General features: G+C 37.6%; 1 protein-coding gene across 8 annotated transcripts in view; it reads left to right on the top strand.

Moving 5' to 3' along the window:
• The window catches only part of SCAF8 (SR-related CTD associated factor 8), a 110588-nt gene that overhangs the window by 61499 nt on the left and 26111 nt on the right, over positions 1-22978 (top strand). For 6 of the 8 annotated variants that reach the window (XM_070417428.1, XM_070417427.1, XM_070417425.1 and 3 more), the window contains one exon: positions 547-2655. In XM_070417428.1, coding sequence (XP_070273529.1) covers positions 547-1997 — 1451 coding nt within the window. In that variant the 3' untranslated portion in view covers positions 1998-2655. Of the gene's footprint in view, positions 1-546; positions 2656-17603; positions 18092-22978 lie in introns of those variants that run through there. The other 2 variants (XM_070417421.1, XM_070417420.1) reach the window with 2 other exon arrangements.

Genomic DNA, 22978 nt, shown 5'->3' with positions numbered 1-22978 from the left:
TGAAATTTATATTAAAAACAAATTTGTTATTCTGTTCAGGATAGTATAGATTTTGATGCCTTTCCATTGAGACCTCATTCCCTCTACTTATTTTTTTCTTTTGCTTAATGGGACTGATTTAATGTGTTATCAAAATAAGACTGCACAAAATATGAATACCTACAAAACGATAAAAATGAACACATACTAAGTATAAATAACGTACTTATGACAGGTATTATTTAGCCAGGTCTACAAATAAATATGGTGTTTGAAAGCAAGTCCTTTTTTTTTTTGGCACCACGGTTAGCATATATATAAAGAATTATGGTTTAAAGGTGGCAAATAAGTATAAAACCTGGCATTTTTGTTAACTTAAAGATCATGTTTAATATTTAAATTTTACTATAACTGATATTAATCTTAGCTATAATTCTTACTTAGTATTTAGTATACTTTGAATTTAGCTGATTAACTCTAAGCTAACTGCTGGAAATTATAGCATTAGTTTTCTTTTTATACCAGAATAATTTTTGTTTTTTGTTTTTTCTCCCCTTTCCATTTTAGTGATTCCAAATGATATTCCAAGCGGCTCTGCAATGTTAGGAGGACAGCCGCCAAATGTGACAAACAATTCTGGAATTCTTGGAGTTCAAAGACCAAGTGCACCAAGTAATTCTGAAATGCTTGGAGTCCGGCCATCTAACGTTTCCAGTGGTTCTGGGATTATTGGAGCCCAGCCACCAAATATTCTAAATAACTCTGGAATTTTGGGAATACAACCATCCGGTGTTTCGAGTAATTCTGGACTTATGGGAGTACTACCCCCCAGTCTCCCTAACAATTCTGGACTTATAGGAGTACAGCCACCCAATGTTCTAAATACATCTGGACCTTTGGGAACACAGCCACCCGGTGGGCCTCAAAATTTACCCCCTTTACATCTCTCTAATCAAAGGATGCCTGTAATGCCAATGTTAGACCTTCGTCCAGGACTAATACCGCAGGCACCTGGACCAAGATTTCCTTTGCTACAGCCTGGAATTCCACCCCAACGAGGACTCCCTCCCCCATCGATGCTTGATTCAGCTCTTCATCCACCGCCCCGTGGTCCTTTTCCTCCAGGAGATATTTTTAGTCAGCCAGAAAGACCTTTTCTAATTCCTGGAAGGCAAAGTATAGACAATATTGCTAATCCAGAAAAAAGGATACCGCTTGGAAATGATAACATTCAACAGGAAGGCGATAGAGATTACAGGTTTCCTCCTATAGAAACCAGGGAAAGCATGAGTAGGCCTCCCCCAGTGGATGTTAGGGATGTGATTGGGCGGCCTGTAGATCCCAGAGATGGTCCTGGAAGGCCTCCATTAGATGGCAGGGATCATTTTGTAAGACCTCCTGTAGATATTAGAGAGAATCTTGTGAGGCCAGGCATGGATCACCTTGGTCGAAGAGACCACTTTGGCTTTACTCCAGAGAAGCCGTGGGGGCATAGAGATTTTGATGAGAGAGAGCATCGGGTTCTACCTGTCTTTGCTGGTCCGAAAGGCTTACATGAAGAAAGAGGGAGATTTCGGTCTGGAAGCTATCGATTTGATCCCAGAAGTGGTCCTTGGAACAGAGGATTTCAAGAAGTTCACAGAGATTTTGATGACCGCAGAAGACACTGGGAGAGGCAGAGGGATAGGGATGACAGAGATTTTGATTTCTGCAGAGAAATGAATGGAAATCGTCTTGGACGAGATAGAATTCAAAACACCTGGGTCCCCCCTCCCCATGCTCGGGTTTTTGATTTCTTTGAAGGGGCCACTTCTCAACGAAAAGGTGATAATGTGCCTCAGGTTAATGGTGAAAATGCTGAGAGACATGCTCAACCACCACCTTTACCAGTACAGAATGAACCTGAACTTTATGAAAAACTGACATCTTCAAATGAAATAAACAAGGAGAAGAGTGACACAGTTGCTGATGTAGAAAGTGAACCAGTGGTAGAAAACACAGAAACTGAGGGGACATAATCATCACTCAGTAGGTAAAAAGATACCTTTTGTAAAGTTGTCATCTCTCTGTAATAGATTAATGGCTGACTGGACCATAGTTGTTCACTTTTGTCTGCCAGAATTAAGTTAATCTGATGTTCATGTTCACTTTTCTCTTAAAATAATTGTACAACTGACTTGTATAGACATTGTTCTTAATATGAACATGATAGGTAAACATTTTTTATTTTTCTGATAAATATAAATGTTGCCCCCAGATTCTTTTAACTTCAAGGAAATGAATAACAGCTTGTCAGAGACTTCCTATGGAAGAAAGGATTTTTTAGATACTACTATTAGGTTGGATATGGTAATAGGTATATTTCAGAATAGCAAGCCGTGGTATATCTTATCCATATCTTTAGGCTGCTGCAGAATTTTAAGGTAATAGACAAAGCTGTGATATTTTCTGCAAAGACTGGCTCTAGGTATTTGAGGAGCACAATACAGAGATTTTAAAAAGTGATTTTGTAAAATCTACATACACTATGGTCTCTGTTTCTCCAAAGTAAGTGTTTGTGATTTGTTCCTCATACTGCAGTGAGTAAAAAGAAAACAACAACATAAATATTAAAGTACGTTTCAATGTTGGGTGAATTTTGTTTTTAGATGCCAATAAAACTTATTTGTTTGATAACAGTGTTCTAGGAATTGTATTTTTTTAACCTACAAATTCTTAAAACCCTGAATCGTTAGCTGCATGTGCTTAGTTGCAAAAGGTTTCTCTTACTCCTAATAACAATGAAGAACTGTGGTGGAAAAGCATGTACTTTAATATAAAAATCATGCAGTCTCATTAGTTTGTATATAAAATCTGTGTATATTTATTGTGTGAGTCATAGGTTATTTTGTTTCTCTGTATGTCTATATTCATGCACATACAGAGAAATATAGATGTTGATAGTTTAGATAATAAAATACTTTTTAAAAACTGAATAGAATTAGATAAATTTGACATTGCTCATAGTTACAGCTCTTAGCCTTTATGAAGGGGAAAATAAATACTATAAAGAAATACATTGGCGGTTTGCTAATTTAAAAAATAAGTAATTAATCATGAAGCCAGATTTAGCATGGGCCCACATTTCATATAAATGCTTGCTTGCATTGTGTTGTTTCACATTATATTTACTATTCTGCATAGATAGTGCTAGTACTAAAGTACTTCCTGGCCACTTGCTTGACGTGAGTATCTTAATGGCACAAAATATAGAGTGTTGTTGATGGATTTAAAAACATTACTTTGTATACCAGGAACAAAGTGTCTGTCCTGTGTTCTGCAGGCTCTGGGTAACACTGTTCAGATTAATCTCCAAGGTAAACTGAGTAGCAGAAAAATTTGGTCTTGGTTTCTGTTATTTATTTTTGTTTTCGTTTTCATTCATTTATTGTTTGTGTCTCCTTTGGGTTTTACGTATGTATACACATATGTATAAAACAATTGGTGTTTTTTCATTTCTAATGATAACTTTCATTTGGTCCTAGTTTCCTGTGCATTCCCAACAATTCATCATTTGCTCTATTTAAGTAGAAGTCTTAAGTCAGGTTTGTCAAAAATAACCCCAGCCCCATGATAAGATCATACCAGCTATTTAAAATTGGATGTTTTTGCTAACTGTGTTTGATGACCTAGAGAGCTATAGGTCTTTACGGTTCCTGGACAAAAAGAAAGTCTTTTCTTCTTACAGATTCTGAAATAGAAATAGTACATTCTTTATTTTGTCATTTGGAAAAGTGGTTGAGGGGGGGAATTTGGTGTTTATTTTTAAGGTAACTCAGTTCAGTTTAATAATTTGAATTGGTTTCCAACAGGGAAAACTGTGACAAAGGCACAAAATTTTAATGTTTGGGAAAGATTTGCTTTGTCTTCAAGGAAATTACATTGACTGGAGTGTCTCTCAGACTCCTTTAGTTGCATTTACCATTATTAATATTAAATGACATGCACTTAGAATAGGTAATAGGAAAGAATGTGAGACTTTTCACTGGCTTCTAATCCCAGACTTTTCAAATTGCTGTTGGGCCTTCATGTGCAAACTTAAAAACAAGACATGTGCAGGTATTACACTGGCTGGAAGATTGTGGTGGTGCAAGTTTCCTCGTCATTTGTCAGTACAGAATCTAGAAACCTATCTTGAAATGTGTGACGCTCTTAACGTAGCTGAAAAAAAATTTGTGTACTTATTCTCACAGTGATCTTGTTTTGTTGAATATTTAAGTGAAAGGATACTAATCATTTTCGTACTGAATTTTCAAAATTGATATTTATGTTCAATTTTTTAAAAAATGATGCACAGAAGAGTTAATTGTCTTTGATAAGTTTGACATAGGACCTATCACACTTTTGATGCTTTTGGTCACAGTGCTGTCACTAGAATGCTGGCAACTAGAAATTTACAAGGAGTAACCTACCACTTTACTTTAATGAAATGATTAAAGTGCTACAGGCAATATCGGCATTGTACACCATAATGTTGATTTGTGATTGTTAGAGAGAGTATGATAGGACTTTCTGCAGTATCAGTAGCCTGCAGTATTAATAGACATTAATATTTAAATAGTTTTTATGTCTTTAAACATTTCATTAAACATTGGCTCTGTCCTTAGCATAAGTGTATATACTGTACTTTGATCTTTTGTATGGTAGGTAGAAACTTATTTTACAGCAAAGTAGTCTTTATCTGCAGCATATTATAGGTGGAATGCACCTTTATTCTAATTTTTATGTCTACACATAGGGCAGACAAATACTTAGAAAATAGGAAGATCGCATAGTATAAAATTACTTGCTTAAACCTCTGGAAATTATATAATAATTCATTGGTGAAATTTGTTACTTATTTAAGTTATTATATTCTTACTAGAGTCATTTCTTTTGTCCTGATAATTTAGTTGCTTCATTAAATTTATTGGCCATTTTTCACTCGTATCAAAGATTATAGTTTATGGAGCTCTACATTTAGGGTTGTTTGGAGTGTGGGGCAATTGTGTTACATTTAGAAGAAAAAGTTGCTCTTTTAATTGGAAAAAGCATTTTTTATAAACAGTTCATCAGGTCTAAGGTGCCATTTTTCATTGATTGTAAGAAGCACCATTCGGAATAAAATAAATGCTTCCAATATAACATGTCACTGATTATAAGACCCAATTCAGAAATGTTAAAACATAAAAAGTATCTTAGAATCAAAGAAATGCAGTATTCATTACTGAACTTTATGCATGTATTTCAGATGGGCACAACCTTTAATGAAAAAGAAAATTTTAATATTCAATTAAATTTTATTATACCTTATGTGCCTTCTTCATTATTACTTTATTGGGTGCTATATTAATAACATGTTTTAAGGGCTTTTAACTCTTTCAAAGAAAAAAACTAACATTTTTCTTTTTAAATATTTTGCATAATATAGAAGAGGAGAGCAGTATCTTTATATTTTTAAGATAAGCAAAATAAAAATGACATGAGTAATCATAAATACTGTAGTGTGGCAGAGAATTATAAATGTTTTAATTGATTCTGTGGTTTTTATATAACATCTTTTAAACTATAACTTAAGTTGATAGTTATTTTTTACTTTTGAAGAAAAAAATCAGGTTACTCTAGATTATAATAGGAAATTTAAAAGCAAGGTACTTTGATCCAACAAAACTTTCTGGAATTAGAATTTAAAATTAATGGCCCAGATTGTTTTCTTTTGGGGGCATACTTTAAATAGTGGCATGCATATTGGAAGCAGTTTGAAATACACTACTTCTGTGGTTTTCAGGCAAGAAATGAATAATAGAATCACTGGTGGAGCGCTGAAAGTTTGGGGGTTTGGGGGGACACCACAAACATACCAGTGCAGAATCTCCTGGGGCAATACATATTTACACACACACACAATAAACCCCCACGTACCCCCACTTAAAATACATAAATATTTAATGTACCAAATACTTGAGATTCTTAAAATATTTTGAAAAGTAAAATACTTGAGTGATACACAATTATCTTTAGTATTTCAAGAAAGTAGGTACTTAATTGTGGCAGCTGGTGTTAGAGGACGAATAAAAAAACTAGAGAAGTCCGTTATCACAGATGTTTTAAACTCAAGCATTAATTTAAAAATGAACTATAGCAGACAAGGATGGGAGGAAGCATATGAGATAGTTTTTGTAGAAAGTAATTTTGACTCAAGTGAAACTTTGTTTAGGATACCTCAAATAAAAATTTACTTGATATCATGTAATAAAATGCGTTGGTTATGTAGAAAGCCCATTTGAGACAAAACTGTAAGCATTAACTTTATCAGAGACTAGAAGTAGCGTTATCAGTGGGATTACTGAGATGTGGGTTGCATATCAAACAGCAATGCAAATCAGTATTGTATTTCGGCACAAACTTTGCTCAGACATTTTCTTCTCTACTTAACTCTCTCCTCTTTCATGCGATTCTTTTCATCCTATATATACACTTGCAGTTACACTGTCTTGTTCTAATCAAGGTATAGAGCAAATACTCTAATTTGTAAAATGCATATAGTATGTCATGGGGTGTGATCGCGCTAATGGGCTAACTTTATATCGTATGAGAAATGTCGGGTAGTTGGATGACCTGTAATGAAGGAAGCTGAGAGAGTGCTTATGCACTGAGCTCAATATATGGAGAGTGAACTTGTAACTCTGAGCCCTGAGAATTAGATGAGTTTAGTGAGCATATTACACTTGCGGAGCAATGGCACATTTGTAGAAGTTGGCTGACCTGTGTTGAAAACCACCCCCTGCCCCACGCCCTTATCAACTCGCCCTGCCTTGGGCAGCTGTCACTATTTTGTCTTGTTTTTTTCCTTCCCTTCTCAGCATCTTCAAATCCTTCTCATCGTAGCCTCTTTTTGACCCACTGTTCCAGGCAAGAACTATTCAATGGATTTGTCTGTTGAAAGCAGCTTGCCTGCCCCTTGGCTTGATGATTTCTAAGTTCATTTCCAGCATTTAAATTCCTTGCGTCTATGAAATAAGGTTTCTCTTCTGTAAAAGACCAGGTGAAGAAGCAGGAGGAACAAAGGGAAAGACTGACAAGATTGAGGTGGTTGTTGTAAGGACACAGGTTTTGCTGCCTTTGGGTTTTCAAAACTGGCTTTTTAACATTTGCCAGATGTATGTCTTTGAACAAAATTACTGCGCCTCTAAGTGCATTCCTTAATAGCTAATCTGTAGGGTATGCTTTTTTATTGATATTAGTTAATATTTAATGGACATGTATTATGTGACAGGAACTAGAATGATTTCATTACCTGCATAACATAATCCTCACAGCAATCCTGTGAGGTAGTTAGAAAGAAGTCACAAGTGACTTCCCAAGGTCTTATAACTTGTAAATATTTGAGCAAAGAATGAAACACAGGTCTATTAAATTAAAGATTAGTCTGCACCACCTAATAAAGTGTCAGACACACATCACAGAGGCTCACCAGAGATTCCTCTTCACTTTAGGAAAGGCAAATTGAGGCAGAAAACCATAAAGAGGAACAGCCCCACCAGGCTTGCCCTTCTAGGGTAGGGCTGCAGTTAAACACTGAACTTGCTGTTCTCATGGTTACAAGTATACGTACATGGGGCTGTCTTCTTTTGCTGTAAGCAATCACTGCAGCTTCATTTTCTTAGATTTTATGTTCAGGATTTGTTTTTTCTTACAGTTATACCATGGCATAATGTTAACTTTCTTAATAATTTGCTGTTTAAAAAAAATTTTTTTTTTTTGAGAGAAACATTAGTTTGTTGTTCCACTTATTTATGCATTCATTGGTTGCTTCTTGTATGTGCCCTGACCAGGAATCCAAACTGCAACCTTGGTGTGCTGGGATGACACTCTAACCAACTGAGCTACTTGGCCAGGGCATTACTTGCTATTTTGGAAGCAGGTTTCTGATGCATTGGTATTCAGTAAGATTTCTTTTTGAAAACACCTTTTCCCACAAGTTAAATAAGATTTTAAAACCTCTTGTACTTTAAAATGATTTGATACATTCAAAGCAGAGCCAGTGATTACTAGCCAGTTTACATTTTAGATGTGGCTTTGGCATCTCCTTTCCGAAATTTGGCATTTATATACTATATGTGTAGCCAAAACCTTTTTTCTTGTGTATAAAACTCCTATATTAAGAATATTCCATGACTTGAGTTAAATGAGATGTAAAGTTATACACAGTAAACATTCAGTGTTAGTCTTTATTCACCACTTGATTGAATTCAGAGAGTTTAGAGACTAGCCTTTGTCTGTGGTGTCAGTAGTTAATTTGCAGTCATTTTACTTTATTAGAATATATAACCCGATTCTAGGTTTTCTTTCTTTCCAAGTCTTCTATTAAATCCACTGAACTTAGATTTATGTAAAGTTTAATCTACAGCATGTCATGGTGTTGGCCTTGGATCACCTTTTTCAGAGTCTTTGGGTAGATGAATCTTAGGCCATTACTGCCTAATGCACACATCAAGGGAACATGCTTATCATACTTGTGAGTTATATTTCTCTTTCTACTAATCTTACCAAAAGTAGTTATTATTGCTTATGTTGTGATTATTACATGAAATAAAATGTTCTTGCATTTGAACAATCTTTTTTAATGGCATGACTCTTGTGTTTATTACTGAGCTCGGGTCAGTTTACACATTAGTAAGACTATAGTAAAATCACAAGACTTGTATTAAATAAGTAACAACCTTTGCAAGTGTAACAGGATAACGCTTATTTAAGAATTGACCTTTCCTTTGGTGTTGGATCTTACTTTGAGCCTTGTAGTTAAGAGAAGATAGCACTTCACATCTCAGAAGTTTCTGCAGATCTTCACATCTTGTATCACTGTGGTCATACGCAGGATAAGGATTTAAAGATTTCTAAATAGTAAAACCATTAGGACTTTATTTAGGACTATTTTTTAAAATGAAATTTATTTAATATTTTAATTACAGCCCTCTGTGTTCATCATATTACTTTCTGAAATGTTAGTCAAATAGTCTGTTGACCACGGGTTAAAATGTATCTCATTACTGGAAAAGAGGAGAGGGTGTGACTTTCAACCTCTGTGTCGCAGACTACACAATTTATCTTCAGAAATACACCGTTAGCTAGGATTTGTTATTTCTTCTTTACAAATAGAGAAGTAAACTCAAAGAAGTCCATGGTCACGTAGCTTTTGATTTGTGTGGGTGTTTGAACCCAGGTTTTGCTGACTTCAGAGCTGTGCTATACTTAAAAGAATGCTCCTTTGGAACGGTAGATTTTACCAGATGGCTGGGACGGTTAGTTTCCGAGGGCTACTGTAACGACGTACCAAAAACTGGGTTGCTTAAAACAACAGAAACTCATTTTCTCCAAGTTCCAGAGGCTAGAAGTCTGAAACCAAGGTGTTGGCAGGCCCATGCTTTCTCTGAAGTCTCCAGAGGAGAATTCTTCCTTACCTCTTCAGGCTTCAAGCAGTTCTCCGCAGTCCGTGGTGTCCTAGAGGGACCGCTCCAGTCTGCCCTGTCATCACAAGGCCGTCCATCGTGTGTGTTCACATCCTCTTCCCCCTGTGTCTAAATTTTCCTCTTATAAGGACACCAGTTATATTTGATTAGTGGTTCACCATACTTCAGTATGACTTCATCTTAACTAATTACATCTGCAATGACCATATTTCTAAATAAGGTCACACTCTGAGGTACTGGGAGTTAGGACTTCAGCATATTTTTGGAGGACACAATTCCTAACAGCCTGTGGCCTTAAGTTCTAGAACTATTTAAAATCTAAGTAAATAGACATTTTACATTTGAAAACACACAGTGGGGAAGGTGATCCATTTTAGAGTGACAAAACATCTGTAGAATTCCATTTTCAAATTACTATGGATATTATCACAATCAAATTTAAAATATTGAAACTGTTACATACAAATAGCACTGCCTAACTTTCTAGATAATTTAGTAATGCCCATACTCTTGTCTTATTAATTTTTCAAAGGAAACCCAACAATTTTAGTATTCTATAGCAAAGAATCTATTTACTGTGAATTATCCTTGCATTAAAAAAATGTTTACTTTTTAAAAGTGGAGGGTTTTTTTTTTAGACCTCAGTACATACAGCTAACCTGGAAATGTGCAACGTGAGTCTTTCCATTTCACTTCCATCGTTTGTCTTTTAAAACTAGTATTAGCACTTTCTGTTTTGTCTACTCATAAAAATTCCCTCTTAAGTGATATGACTACTTGCCATTTCAGTGGTTTATTTGAAGTAGGTTTTTTATTTACCAAATAAATTACCAGTTCACAGTTTATTTGTCTAGTATTATAAGCTTAATACATTTCTATTTTTTATAGAATTAGCTAGCATAATCTTTATTTGATCAAGTAAAAAACACCTTTGTATCTGACTGAAATTCAAGTTACATGGCTGTATAGGTCTTTACTAAACAGGTATCTTAACAAGGCCCCCTCTAACTTACAGAAATTTGAATGGATAATTCTGATTTTTATTTGAAGAGCATCAAGGCACTTAGAACACTGCCTGGCACATAGCCCTACATAAGGTCCCTGTTGTTATAATTGTCAATAAATAGTGGGTAATAGAGATTTTTGGGATATGCAAATCAGTACTGTATATTAAGTACAAATAATTAAGGGATTATTTGTGCAGATTTGAACATTACAACCCAAACTGGGAAGATGGGAGACAATGGAATTGTGTGGTTCTTGGAGCTTTATAGGTCTAACGCTTTTCTACCTCCAGTGCATCAACTCTTTGAGCTATATTTGTGTTTCTGGTCCTCAGTACCAGCCTTTAAACACAGCTGTCAGATTCATTAGGCCGCTGGCAAGCATCCTGCTGCCCCAAGTGGCTTGCATGTCAGAGAGAGATGGCTCTGATCTAATTTCAGGAAGAACAATTAGAACGCTTCCTTTGTTAACTGTCTATGTTCAGATAGAACAATTTGGTTAAAAATATTCCTGATGTAGCAGGATCTCAAGTTTTAAGAGTAGATTTTTTTCCCCAGGGGACTTGAAAAAGGCTGATAAAATTTACACTTTACCCATGAATATATTCATGCTAAAAAAGAATTGTTAATCACCAAAATAAGCTACTTTCTTAAATGTGTCTGACTCAAGGTCTAACACTGTAATGGGAAACCACATTTAGAAAAATGATTTTAAAAATATTTCATTAGGCTCTCCTATATGATACTGAATTTGCAAAGCATATTCAGGGCCATTTTATCCCAGAGTAAATCTGTCAAGCAAAATGTAAGATCTCAAAAAATTATCTATTTGGGGAAGAGAGGTGAAGTTACTTTACTACTGTAGCCAGTTTAGGAACACATAGTAGGGATCTTGGTTCTACACAAAATGCCCTAATAACTATAGTTATCTGTACTTTCAAATGCAAAGCAGTAATTTAATTTCTTATCAGAAAAAAATAACACTGGGGTTCTTCAGTGGATAATGTAAAATTCAGTTGTTACCTTGATATATTTAGTAAGCTTAAAATGGAAGAAGGCTGTCTCTTAAAATGTTTTACAGATCCGATCTTTCTTTGCCACATTGATTATTTTAAATTTATTTGTTGGCCTAAAGCTATAGATGTGGGACGTAATGGAGAAGACTAAGTGTCTAGTACACCGGCCAACACACTCAGTTCACAGCCTTCATTTAAATGTAAGCTGTGTGTTTATAGTTTTCCTCATAACAAGACTTTTATATTTCTGGGAAGTAAAATCAGTCTGCATTTTAATCAGTGGCAGACTAAGGTTGATTTCTAAGCTAATATCAGTCTTCAAAGGGTCAAAAAAGCCCCCCCCCCCCCCCCCCCCCCAAATAAAAGCAATTCCACTAAACTGCTAGTAGAAGTAGGGAATGTGGAAATGTTTATAGATGAAGAACAAATTCTGATGGTGTGTGCACCTGAGAAACTGGGAATGAGGCCCTAGCTTCCCATTTCATGAGCCTCTGGTGATTGTTATCCTAGCAATCCGAAAGTGTAGACAAGGGTAAGGCCTTGATTCTCTTCTAAAGCACTAAACATCAGATGAAAATTATTTTAAGACACTGTAGGAATAACTAAGTCTTAAGAGCAGTCACAAAATGTTGATCGGAGAATTGAATGAGGCTGACACTTCGTGGTCAGTCCTGAAAGGTGTGGTTTTTCTGACGTTTCCCAAAGGAATGCTTCACTACTTTTCCCTTTGCTCTTAGCACTTTAGAGCAGTGGTTCTCAACCTTCTGGCCATTTAAATACACAACCTCATGTTGTGACCCCAACCATAACATTATTTTTGTTGCTACTTCATAACTGTAATTTTGCTACTGTGATGAATCTTAATGTAAATATCTGATATGCAGGATGGTCTTAGGCGACCCCTGTGAAAGAGTCATTCACCCGCCAAAGGGGTCGCGACCCACAGGTTGAGAACCGCTGCTTTAGAGTCTAAAGTGGTGATCTGTGAGGTCTGAAAGGTTGGCCACCGCTGGTTTAAGGAAACCTGTGGAGCAGTCGTTGCCAACCGGTGGTCCGTGAGGTTCGAAAGGTTGGTGACCGCCGCTTTAGACAGCGCTCCACTCCTTTTTGTAGCTCTGGTGGGAAAAGAAAGTGGTTATAGAGCACTCCTCTTTCCTGGGTTTCTTGTCAAATGCCTGCCTACTCAGGCTCCTTAAACAAAGTACCTGTTCTGGTTTGGGAGTGTTTGGGCCCGGTTGATTTTTTTCTTATAAATATTTTTCCAGTTGCTCAGTAGTGATCTGACTTCACTTTTGTTTCTCTCTTGGCTGTTTACATTTTTAATTTAACATTTCAAAATAGTTTCTAATCTAATACACTCAATTGGAAGTACATATATGTATGGATGTATGTGTGTGCATATGTGCACACACATATCAGATACCTTCTCCAAGAACCTTCAGCAAATCTTATAGAATTTCTTTTGACCTTTTCATGATGGCGCTTGACTATTCTCTCAGGAATTAGACAACTTAAAACCAGTATCTTTTAAAAAAAAATCTATTTGAGTTTCATATCCACTTACCAAGTTTGTACTTGAGAATATGATCTTTAAAGCCTGGTATTTTCTCATCAGGGTCAACACAGTCCTCATTAGAAAAATGGCTCTAAACACTCTATTAGCCAGAAATAAATACAAAACGTATACTCAGTATAGTACTAAATGAGTTCTCAGTGTGAGAGTGGGCAAGAGAGCCACCTATAATTTTTAAAGAAGTAGTGTTTCTGATCGCTGGCTAAAAAAATGTACTAGCTTTAAATCATTTTGAGGCATTACTTCATCTTCTGAGTAATTATAACCTGACAGTACGCTTTACAGTTACTATCCAGTGCACTTAATAGCATCAGTTCATTTTGTGGATTTGCTTCAGCTTCTCTAGACCAGCTGGGTCCAAAGCTGCCAAAGCTTAATTGAGGCTGAACAAGACTTCGGACAGAAGACAGGTGTGAGACGTGGGGAGCGGTGCATGGGCAGGCACGTGTTCCTGTTGACCTTTGACTGTCGTATGTTCAGTGTTCAAACAAGAAACCTATTTTTCCTTTTGTGACTTCCTTAAAAGGCTATTTTATGGGCATACTCTTGGATGTTCTAATTTGTGAACCATGACTCTATAAACTCCTTTTTATCAAACTGGTGATTTCAAAGTAAAGTACTTTGTGTCATTGAGCCAGTGTTCGTAGGATTGATTCATAGGGATGAAGATGGTATGTTGGACTCATCATGTATTCAGAGTACATATTTGAAGTACCAAATTTGGTGTGATGGTATAAAACAAACAACGCAGGCTTTTATCTGATTTTGGAATTTAGTCCAGGAAAGAAAATCCCTTGGGTGTTCCTGCTCAGATGTACTGCCTTGGACCAGCCCTCTTTAATATGACAACTTATTCTAGTGAGTGAGAATCAATAGCGTTCTCAGTGCCTTTGTGACCATAGTTATTCCTACACCACTCTGAGCATGATATAACACAGAACTTACCTCTGTAGCAGAACTGCTAAGACCATAGTGCCTGCTTCTGGCTTCCCCGTATCTTCCCGACATTAACAGCTTTCACCTGTAATTAAAAGTCTGAAGCCCCAGGAGGGGGAGTCACATATTATAGGGCCTGCTTTTCCTCGAACTTGCACAAAAGAAAGAACTCAGAGCCTGGGGAAAGTCGGCATTGTAAACCCGTCAGTGGTAGAATTTGTTATCTTGTGCTACAGCACTCTGGTTTTTATCTAGAGCAAGGCTTCAAAATGTGGGGGGTGTACCAACATTCCCCTTCCCCCAAGAGACACGTTCGCTTTGCTGGCACAGCTGTGACAGATACCATTAATCTATCTCAGACTCTTTCCGGCTAATCCCCAAACTTCCCACATTTCTCCAGGCAGCCTCTAGTCTTAGTTGTTAGCATTAGATCTGAAACCTCTTTTTCATCTTGGTCTGGAAGCATTTTACCACTTAAAATGCATGTCTGTCTTCAGCATTTATTCCATTGACCTCCTCTCAGTCTGCCTGGACAGCTCTTCATTCTTAAGGTTACTCTCCATTGCCTACCACTGTACTGATGTTCAGTCTTGCCTTCACTTGCTGTGAGGTTCAGTCACATACTATATAATTTAATCAACCAAGTGCCAGTTTCTGGATTCTTCTGATTTTTCAAAATTGTAAGATAGATAAAATTACCTATTAGCTCATAATCTTGTGGATGTCATAATTATATTTTGATCTTACTTTCAGCTCTTTGTAAAGGGGAAAGGAATCCCAATGAAGTTATTAAATGGAATAATTCTTTTGCCATTTGTTTTAGGTTGACTTTAACCTTGTCAATAAAATTGTTTTAAATCATTATTAGAAACATGCTAAGGCATGATGACCTTTGAACCCAGTTAATTTTTGTTTCAGGTGATTAAAATAGAATTTTATTTGTATTGAATTAAGGAAACCATTGAAAATAACTCAGAAAAAGAGAATGGAATTAGAACTAATATACTTGTATTATTAACCAAAGATAAAACAAGAAGCCAATATAAAGATTGTTTAAGAAAAGAGAAAGCATTGTTTAATACTTAAATATACCAAGATTACTTCTTGAGATGAAAAAGTGGAGCTTTATATCAAGCTTTCATCTTTTGAAATCCAAGTATTACTGTTAGAATAGTATATTTTAAGATTATGGGTGAGCATGGAAACCGATACTTGGCCTTGTTGGACTTGTTAATACTAAGTACCCTCAAAGGTTGTAGACATTTTGTATCAAGAAAAATAAAAATCTCAAAAGTATGTCTACTGTAGAACTTGGCCACACTTGGAACTTTGAAGTGTCCGGTAAAAGCTGATTTTCTTAATGTTGGCTCTGGAGTCATTTGATTTAGTTACTTGCAGCAATAGACAGTTGTTTTTCTGTCAGTAGCTTAAGATAGGAGCCAGTTATAGAACTTCGTGGCTTTGCTAACTCCAGTTGAATTATTTATATCTAGACTGTTCTTTAACTACACTTAGATTTCTGCCTCAATTCTTATACCTTTTAGCATGTTTCCAAGTTATGGGCAATTTTTGTTTCCTTTGAGAGGAATAGAGTTATACCATAACACTTTAGAGATACTCCCGATTGCTGTATGAACATACTTGTCTTCAGTAGGTTTTTTTTTACTTGCTTGAATGTAGGCCTAGGTATTGTTTTATAGTCAGATTTTGGGTAAAGTGCACGGCTTTTTCTAATGTGCCCATTACCAGATCATATCAGAGGCCTCAAGTGTACAGGTCACGTTGCACTTAGAGGCACATTTGAATGATGTTATTGTTCATGTTGGTCTTTAGACTATGGAATTTCAGCTTAATTTTTTTGCCCTTTGATCATTACATATAGCAGATCTGAAAGTGAATCCAGCTTGAATTTTCTTTCTTTCAATATTCAGAACACTTCAGATGGTTATAGACCCGACAGGAGTTCTGTTTAGCAAGAGAGACTAACCATGGTGAGGTTTTAACGAACACTGTGGCTTCCCTCCGGTGGGAAAAAGCCCTATTCTTGAACATACTCTTATTCAGAGGGTTATAAAGCACAGAAGCGAGTCTTTGCCTCTTCTACCTGGGAATATTGCTCTCGCATATTTCAGATATTTGTATTGAGATGCAGTTGATCTCTTGAGGAGGAAGAGAATGCAAATCCAGTTCTGTTAGCTGCACTTGAAGGTGTTCAATACGTTATGGATCCATAGGAGAAATGTGTCTGGGACTGAGTAATAGCTACATTTAGGAGGTGTTTAAGTGAGATAAATTTCTTTACAGATCACTTTCCTTGGTAATATTGATAAACACTGGGCGTGTTATTGTACACTTGGTCTCTCTTCACTTGCGTGAGGGCCACTGCCTGAACTGTGCTATCAGCAAGAACCGTTTGCATATTTTGAGGAAATTATCAGATTAAAACATAAACCGAATTTTCAAGTAGAAAGATTCTATTTGGAAGATAAAGTTTAAGTGAGATAGCTAGTTGTGTCCTCTGCCCGCTCACTTCTGGCAGTGTGCTGTCATTAAGCTTTTCGGACACCAAGGCATATTCCTTTTTCTCTCTACACTGAGCACAGTATTAATGTGGACTAGTACCCAGCAGCATATGAAAGTGAATATGACAGTTTGTCAACAGCGTTGCCTAATTATGAGATTATTTCATTTTTATGTCTTAAAAATCAAATGTTGGTTGTAATGGGTAGGATTTGGGACGTAGAAAATATAGAAGCCTTACTGTTGACGACTTTGCAAAATTATGGTTAAGTGATAGATTCAGGGGCGGGAGAGATCAATTCAGCTTTTACCTCTAAGTTTTTTCTCTGGTGAACAAGAACGTGGTTCTTCTAAGAGTGAGAACGCTTTTCCAGGTGATTTAATTCCCTAAGATGTTAAGAATGTTTCGCTGCTGAAACCGGTTTGACTCAGTGGATAGAGCGTCGGCCTGCCGACTGAAAGGTCCCGGGTTCGATTCCGGTCAAGGGCATGTACCTGGGTTGCCGGCACATCCCCAGTGGGAGATGTGCAGGAGGCGGCTGATCGATGTTTCTCTCTCATCGATGTTTCTAACTGTCTATCTCTCTCCCTTCCTCTCTGTAAAAAATCAATAAAATATATTAAAAAAAAAAAAAAAAAGAATGTTTCGCTAAAGATCCTTCAGGCATCCTTGAAGCTCAGGCTCCTTAGTGTCGTTTCGGGAGAGCCCATATATGGAAAGGGGCTGCTCTGTAGGCCTTGTGCAGTGGTCGGCAAACTCATTAGTCAACAGAGCCCAATATCTACAGTACAACGATTGAAATTTCTTTTGAGAGCCAAATTTTTTAAACTTATACTATATAGGTAAGTACATTGTTATTAACTTAATTAGGGTACTCCTAAGGCTTAGGAAGAGCCACACTCAAGGGGCCAAAGAGCCGCATGTGGCTCTCGAGCTGCAGTTTGCCGACCATGGGCCTAGTGGAATGGAAACTATTGCTAACGCTCAGACAGCTTTGCCTCCTGTAGTATGTGCCTCTCCTGTTCTCCACAGAATCATTGCAGAACTTCCCGCTCACCACAACACATCCTTTTTTCTCCCTCTCAGGAGAGGACCCTCCTGCTTTCTGGTGCAACTGGCAGATGGAAAGCACTTGGTTCCGGCAGCCTCCCTGAGCCGGCCTCAGATTGCCGGGGCCCTGCTTGTAGACCAGCTGTTTTTAATCCCGAGATCTGGTCTCCCACACCTTCCCCCAGAGGGTATTTGGCAACATCGAGACCCTTGGTTGTCTCACATCTTGGATGGGATGGGAGGGCTACTGGTATCCAGTGAGGAGTAGGGGCAGGGATGCTGCTAAACATCCTCCCACAATGCAGAGCGCGGCCCCCAGGACCAGGAGTCACCTCTCCAGATGCTGGGAAACCTCACTCGGGCTTAGGAAGAGGTATTGCTTCTCTCCCTCCTGTATTTTTCATCTTTTCCTTTTTGCTGACCCCAAGTTTTCTATTAAAATGCTTAAGTCTTTCACACTTAAAAAAATAAATCTTGCCCTTGACCTTGTGTCCTTTTCTAGTTATTGGTCCCTTTATTCCTTTATTCCAAGTTTTTTGGGCAGAGTGTTTTCATGTGTCTCACCTCTTTCCTCAGTGCACTGTGTCGTCAGCTTTTGACGTAGAACTGCTTTTTGTCAAATTTCCAGTGGCATGCTGGACTCTGTGGTCTGTTCACCTTTCCTGGGCCTCCTGTCTGAGCTCCACCATAAACATCACGTGTTCCAGCCACTTGAGCGCCTCCAGGGTCCTTTACTGCTTGTCTTGCTATTTCTTCCCCTGCTGAGATGGGATCCTCTTCCCCACTGTGTGGGCCTCATTTGCCTTCAGGACTCCGTGCAGGAGCCCTGGCTGCGCCTTTTCTCTCCCGGAGCAGCGCCCCCTCTCCCGGCACCCCGTTATTCCCGGGCTGTCGTACAGTGCAGTGACTTGAGGGCCGAGGCCAGATCTTAATTTATTTATGCTCCTAGTGAAGTTCCTGATCATATTGCATATAGGGTGTCCCCAAAAAGGCATACACACATTTTGAACAATTATAAAGGCAGTCAGTGTTTATTAAAATACATTTCATTTTCAAAATTGAGCTATCAGCTGTTAAAGTGTGCATACATTTTCAGGGACACTGTATTCAGTAAAATTTGTTGAAAGAATAAATGAGCATTAAAAAGATATTAGAACTGTTAAGAAAATCACTGAGATGTGAAACAATTCCTTCTTAGCTACTTAGCCTTAGACAAGCAACTTCGCCACCACACCTGGGAGCTTGTTAGAAACCCAGAATCTCCGTTTCTCGCGCAAAACTGACTGAGGCTCTTGACTGAGGCTCTGCACGTGAAAGAGATCTGCGGTGATTTGGAGGAATGATAACGTGAGAAACAGGGCTCTCGCTCAGCTCTCTTTTCCCCAGCAGATGTGGGTTTTCATATGTTGACATGGAATAAAGACACTTGATGGTTTTGATGTTTGTAAAGACTAGAAGAGGTGTTTTTGTAAATAGGCTCAATGGCAAGAAGGAAAAAGTAAAATGAAAATTTCGAGGCAAGGGCCAATTTAATAATGTGCCTCCTGTTCTTTAAAATTACATTACTCGTCAGAATACAGTTAGCAGAAGCCCGAGGAGACTTGTTTCTGACCAGGAAGGGGAGGTCATTTTTAACTAGAAGTGCTGCTTGGTATGTTTAAGGGCTTATTTATCACCTCGGTTATGTTTGTAACAAGAGCCGTGAGTGCATTTTTCATATGAATATTCTTACTTTGTCTATAGATTGAATTTCATTACATCGTGGGGACCGGAGGCTATAGATTTAGATTGAGGGAATACATTCCTAGACTCCTTTTGGTCCTTTCTGATTTGGGGGATGTGTGTCCCAAAGTTTATCTTGGCTTCACTTTACCAGGAGATACTGGCGCTGTGCCATAAGGAGTGAATATAATAAAGTCTGAACTAGCAAGGCTTTGTTACGTTACAGTTCCAGGAAGCAGTATGACTCAGCTGTGCTTTTAAGAACATATAAGGCCGAATGCTGTTTCATGGCACAACTTCTGTGTAATAAATGCAGGGTTTTAATTGTAAAGTTAATGCAACATAATTTCCAAAAACATGGGAAGTCTGCTTTTTTTATTAATGGGTCTAATTAAAAAAAAAGACAGCTCAAGGTTAGATGTTTTTAACAAACATTTAAGTTCCAGGTTTCTTGCCAGATTCTTTGAAACAGTTTGCAAAACTTGATTTTAACACCCAAATAGAAATGCTTGAGGGGCGAGAACTGGAGAAAGCTCGTTACGCTTGGGTTTATCACTGGAATGGAGGAGAAATACATTCCCAGTAAACTCGGCACATACCTGTGGAAGGGTCTATATTTCAAGTGCTTTGAGTGATGGAAGTTGGTGGTAGTAGGTGATTGAGGAAGATAGTGAGGAGAGGGCAGAGCACAGTTCCTGGCTTCAAGGGGTTTATCTTTCCTGGGCGCAGGAGTAAAGTATTTGTGTGAATCGCTCTGACAGAAGGATATGCAGATGCAGCTGGAACATAGAGGAAGGACACTGATCGCTAGATTTCAGTTAGAACTTGTCTTTTCATTTCAGCAAATGAACCCCCTACGTCTCAGTATTCTTATGTATAAAAGGAGGATATAAACATACCTGTCTGGTAGGCTTGTTTGGAGGAGTAAATGGAAATCCATGTACAGTGCTTCGTATAGCACCTAAACTAGGTGACTGCTTAATGTTAGCTTACCACTGCAGGGCAGTTGCTGTGCCACTATAGAGACCTGTCCTCTGGCTTCGCGGTGTCTGCCTCCCTTCTCCCCTCGCTCTTCCTTTTGGCTTTATAACCCTGGTCCCTGACTGGAAGGAAGTATCTCTAAAACCTTGGCGGTTAAATTTAGATTTCTTGGCGAGTTTATTTTCTCTTGTCGTCTTCTCTCCATCCTCAATGCAAAGGACTCATTTTTTAAAGTTTTTAGGACATTAGTACTGTGGCCCTTTTACAATATAGTATGTTCCTCTCATTCGCGATCTGCTCTGTCCAATAAGAAATCTCTTTGTCATATGTGACTATTTAAATTCACTAAAAATTAAAAATTTAGTTCTTTAATCACACCATCTGAACTGAAATACTCAATAGCCACACTTGGATTGGTTAACATAAATATAGTACAATTGGTCACCGTACATATAGATCGTTTCCAAAAGTTCTGTTCTGTATCACTATTCTAGAACAGTGGTTGCTGATAGCCTGGGACCCAGAAGCGGGCTGTTTACCTTAACAATTTATGATTCAAATCCTCTCTCTCCCACTTACATTCAATGCTTTTTTAAAGGTTTGTCACCTTTGGTTATTTTTCATTAATGAGGTCCAGTGCTTGAACAATTTTGATTCTTATTTTTATAAGTATAAACTCTGGATTAGTCATTTAATTCTCATTTTAAGACCTTTATGAAAATCTTGGGTTTTCTTTTCAAATGAATTTTAGTACAGTTTTAAAACAACATTTTTTAGAGAGCCATCTTTAAAATGTTATTCTGATTAATCATAACAGTGTTTAGATTAAGCATATTTATTCAACAGAGTGACTTCCACCTCTTCCTTCTTCTTCAGTCTCTTATATCTTACATTTGCCAATTTTTTTTTTTTTTTCTGAGCAACTCGGCATGTATTTTCCAAATAGAGACAGTGTTCAGTTAGGGTGTTTCATCCTGCAGCTGTCATTTACTCCTACATTGTTACTTACGCCACACACACAAACATACTGACAGATAATTTTGAATAAACAACAAAAATAATGAAAAGACCAAAAAGGTTCTCTATTGCTGCCGGCAAATTTACAGTGAGTAGAAGTGCTCAGATGTACAAGCATTCCAGATCAGCGTGCTAAGAACCTGCCTCTGATTTATCCTAGAAGTGTCCACATGTGTGCAGTCAGAGACCCTTTTAAAAAAATATTCTATAGCCCTAAAACTGGTTCTCCTTATTTGTTGCAATAAAAATAAACTGGATTATAAGTAAATACTAAGTTTTCATTATATGAAATATTCCCCTGTTGCTCTGTTCAATTCATGGTCTATGATTTGAAGCTGTACTATCTACATTACATAGAAATATCTGTTATAGCCCTAGCTGGTTTGGCTCAGTGGATAGAGCATTGGCCTGCGGACCAAAGGGTTCCAGGTTCTATTCAGGTCAAGGGCACATGCCCGGGGTTTCGGGCTTGATCCCCAGTAGGGGGCGTGCGGGAGGCAGCCAATCAATGATTCTCATCATTGATGTTTCTATCTATCTCTCCCTCTCCCTTCCTCTCTGAAATTCATAAAAATATATTTTAAAAGAAATATCTGTTATAGTTAGTAATTATTCTGAAAGATTAGATATCAGGTCAGAATTGAAGAGTAAGTGAATAACCCCTTAATGTTTTTAAAAATAATTTGAATTTAGAGTTTGAAAGCACCCTAGAGATCCCTTGTGTTTTTACACAAGACAGAACTTAGATTATGCCTTTACTCGTGACAGACCTGAGTAGCGATTGTAAAATGTATACATTTTACTCCATGTAATAGGTTTCTATGCAGTTCACATAGCATTCATAGTTTACACATCTCCATAGAAATACAGTGAACGAGTGTGAATTCAAAGTCAGGTAAAAGAGCAAGAGTCAAGTAACTTTATCTCTCAGTAATCTTAGGGATTTTTGTTTTGTTTTGTCAAACAGGGCTAATTATTGTACCTAGCTCAAGTGTTTGCTTTGAAGTCTTAAAAAGTAATGCATGATACTAATACATGCTACAATATGGTCGGACCCGGAAAATACTATGATAAGTAAAAGAAGCCAGACAGCCGAAACCGGTTTGGCTCGGTGGGTAGAGCGTCGGCCTGCGGACTGAAAGGTCCCAGGTTCGATTCCGGTCAAGGGCATGTACCTGGGTTGCGGGCATATCCCCAGTAGGAGATGTGCAGGAGGCAGCTGGTCGATGTTTCTCTCTCATCGATGTTTCTAACTCTATCTCTCTCCCTTCCTCTCTGTAAAAAATCAATAAAATATATTTAAAAAAAAAAAAAAAAAAAGAAGAAGCCAGACACAAAGGCCACATTGTGGATGATTTAGGTATGAGAAATGTCCAGAATAGGCAAATCAGAGACAGAGAGTAGATTATGGCTGCAAGGGCTGAGGAGAATAGGGGAATGGAGCCTGACTGCTAACGGGTACACAGTTTCTTTTCCGGGTGATGAAAATGGTCTGAAATCAGATAGTGGGGTTGGTTGCACAACTTTGTGGATATGCTTAAAAATACTAAATTACACACTTGAAAAGGGTGAATTTTACGGTGTGCGAATTACACCTCAATAAGAAAACAGAAAGCAGTCATTCATGTAAAGCATTTAGCAGCTACCTGATATAGAATAAGCTCGCCATTAAGATTAGCTGGCCGCTACTG

Source organism: Myotis yumanensis, unplaced genomic scaffold (assembly GCF_028538775.1).
Source record: "Myotis yumanensis isolate MYYU_CA2020_CCGP unplaced genomic scaffold, mMyoYum1.0.hap1 SCAF_6, whole genome shotgun sequence".
Lineage (NCBI taxonomy): Eukaryota > Metazoa > Chordata > Mammalia > Chiroptera > Vespertilionidae > Myotis > Myotis yumanensis.
This window is presented reverse-complemented; position numbering and strand designations above follow the sequence as displayed.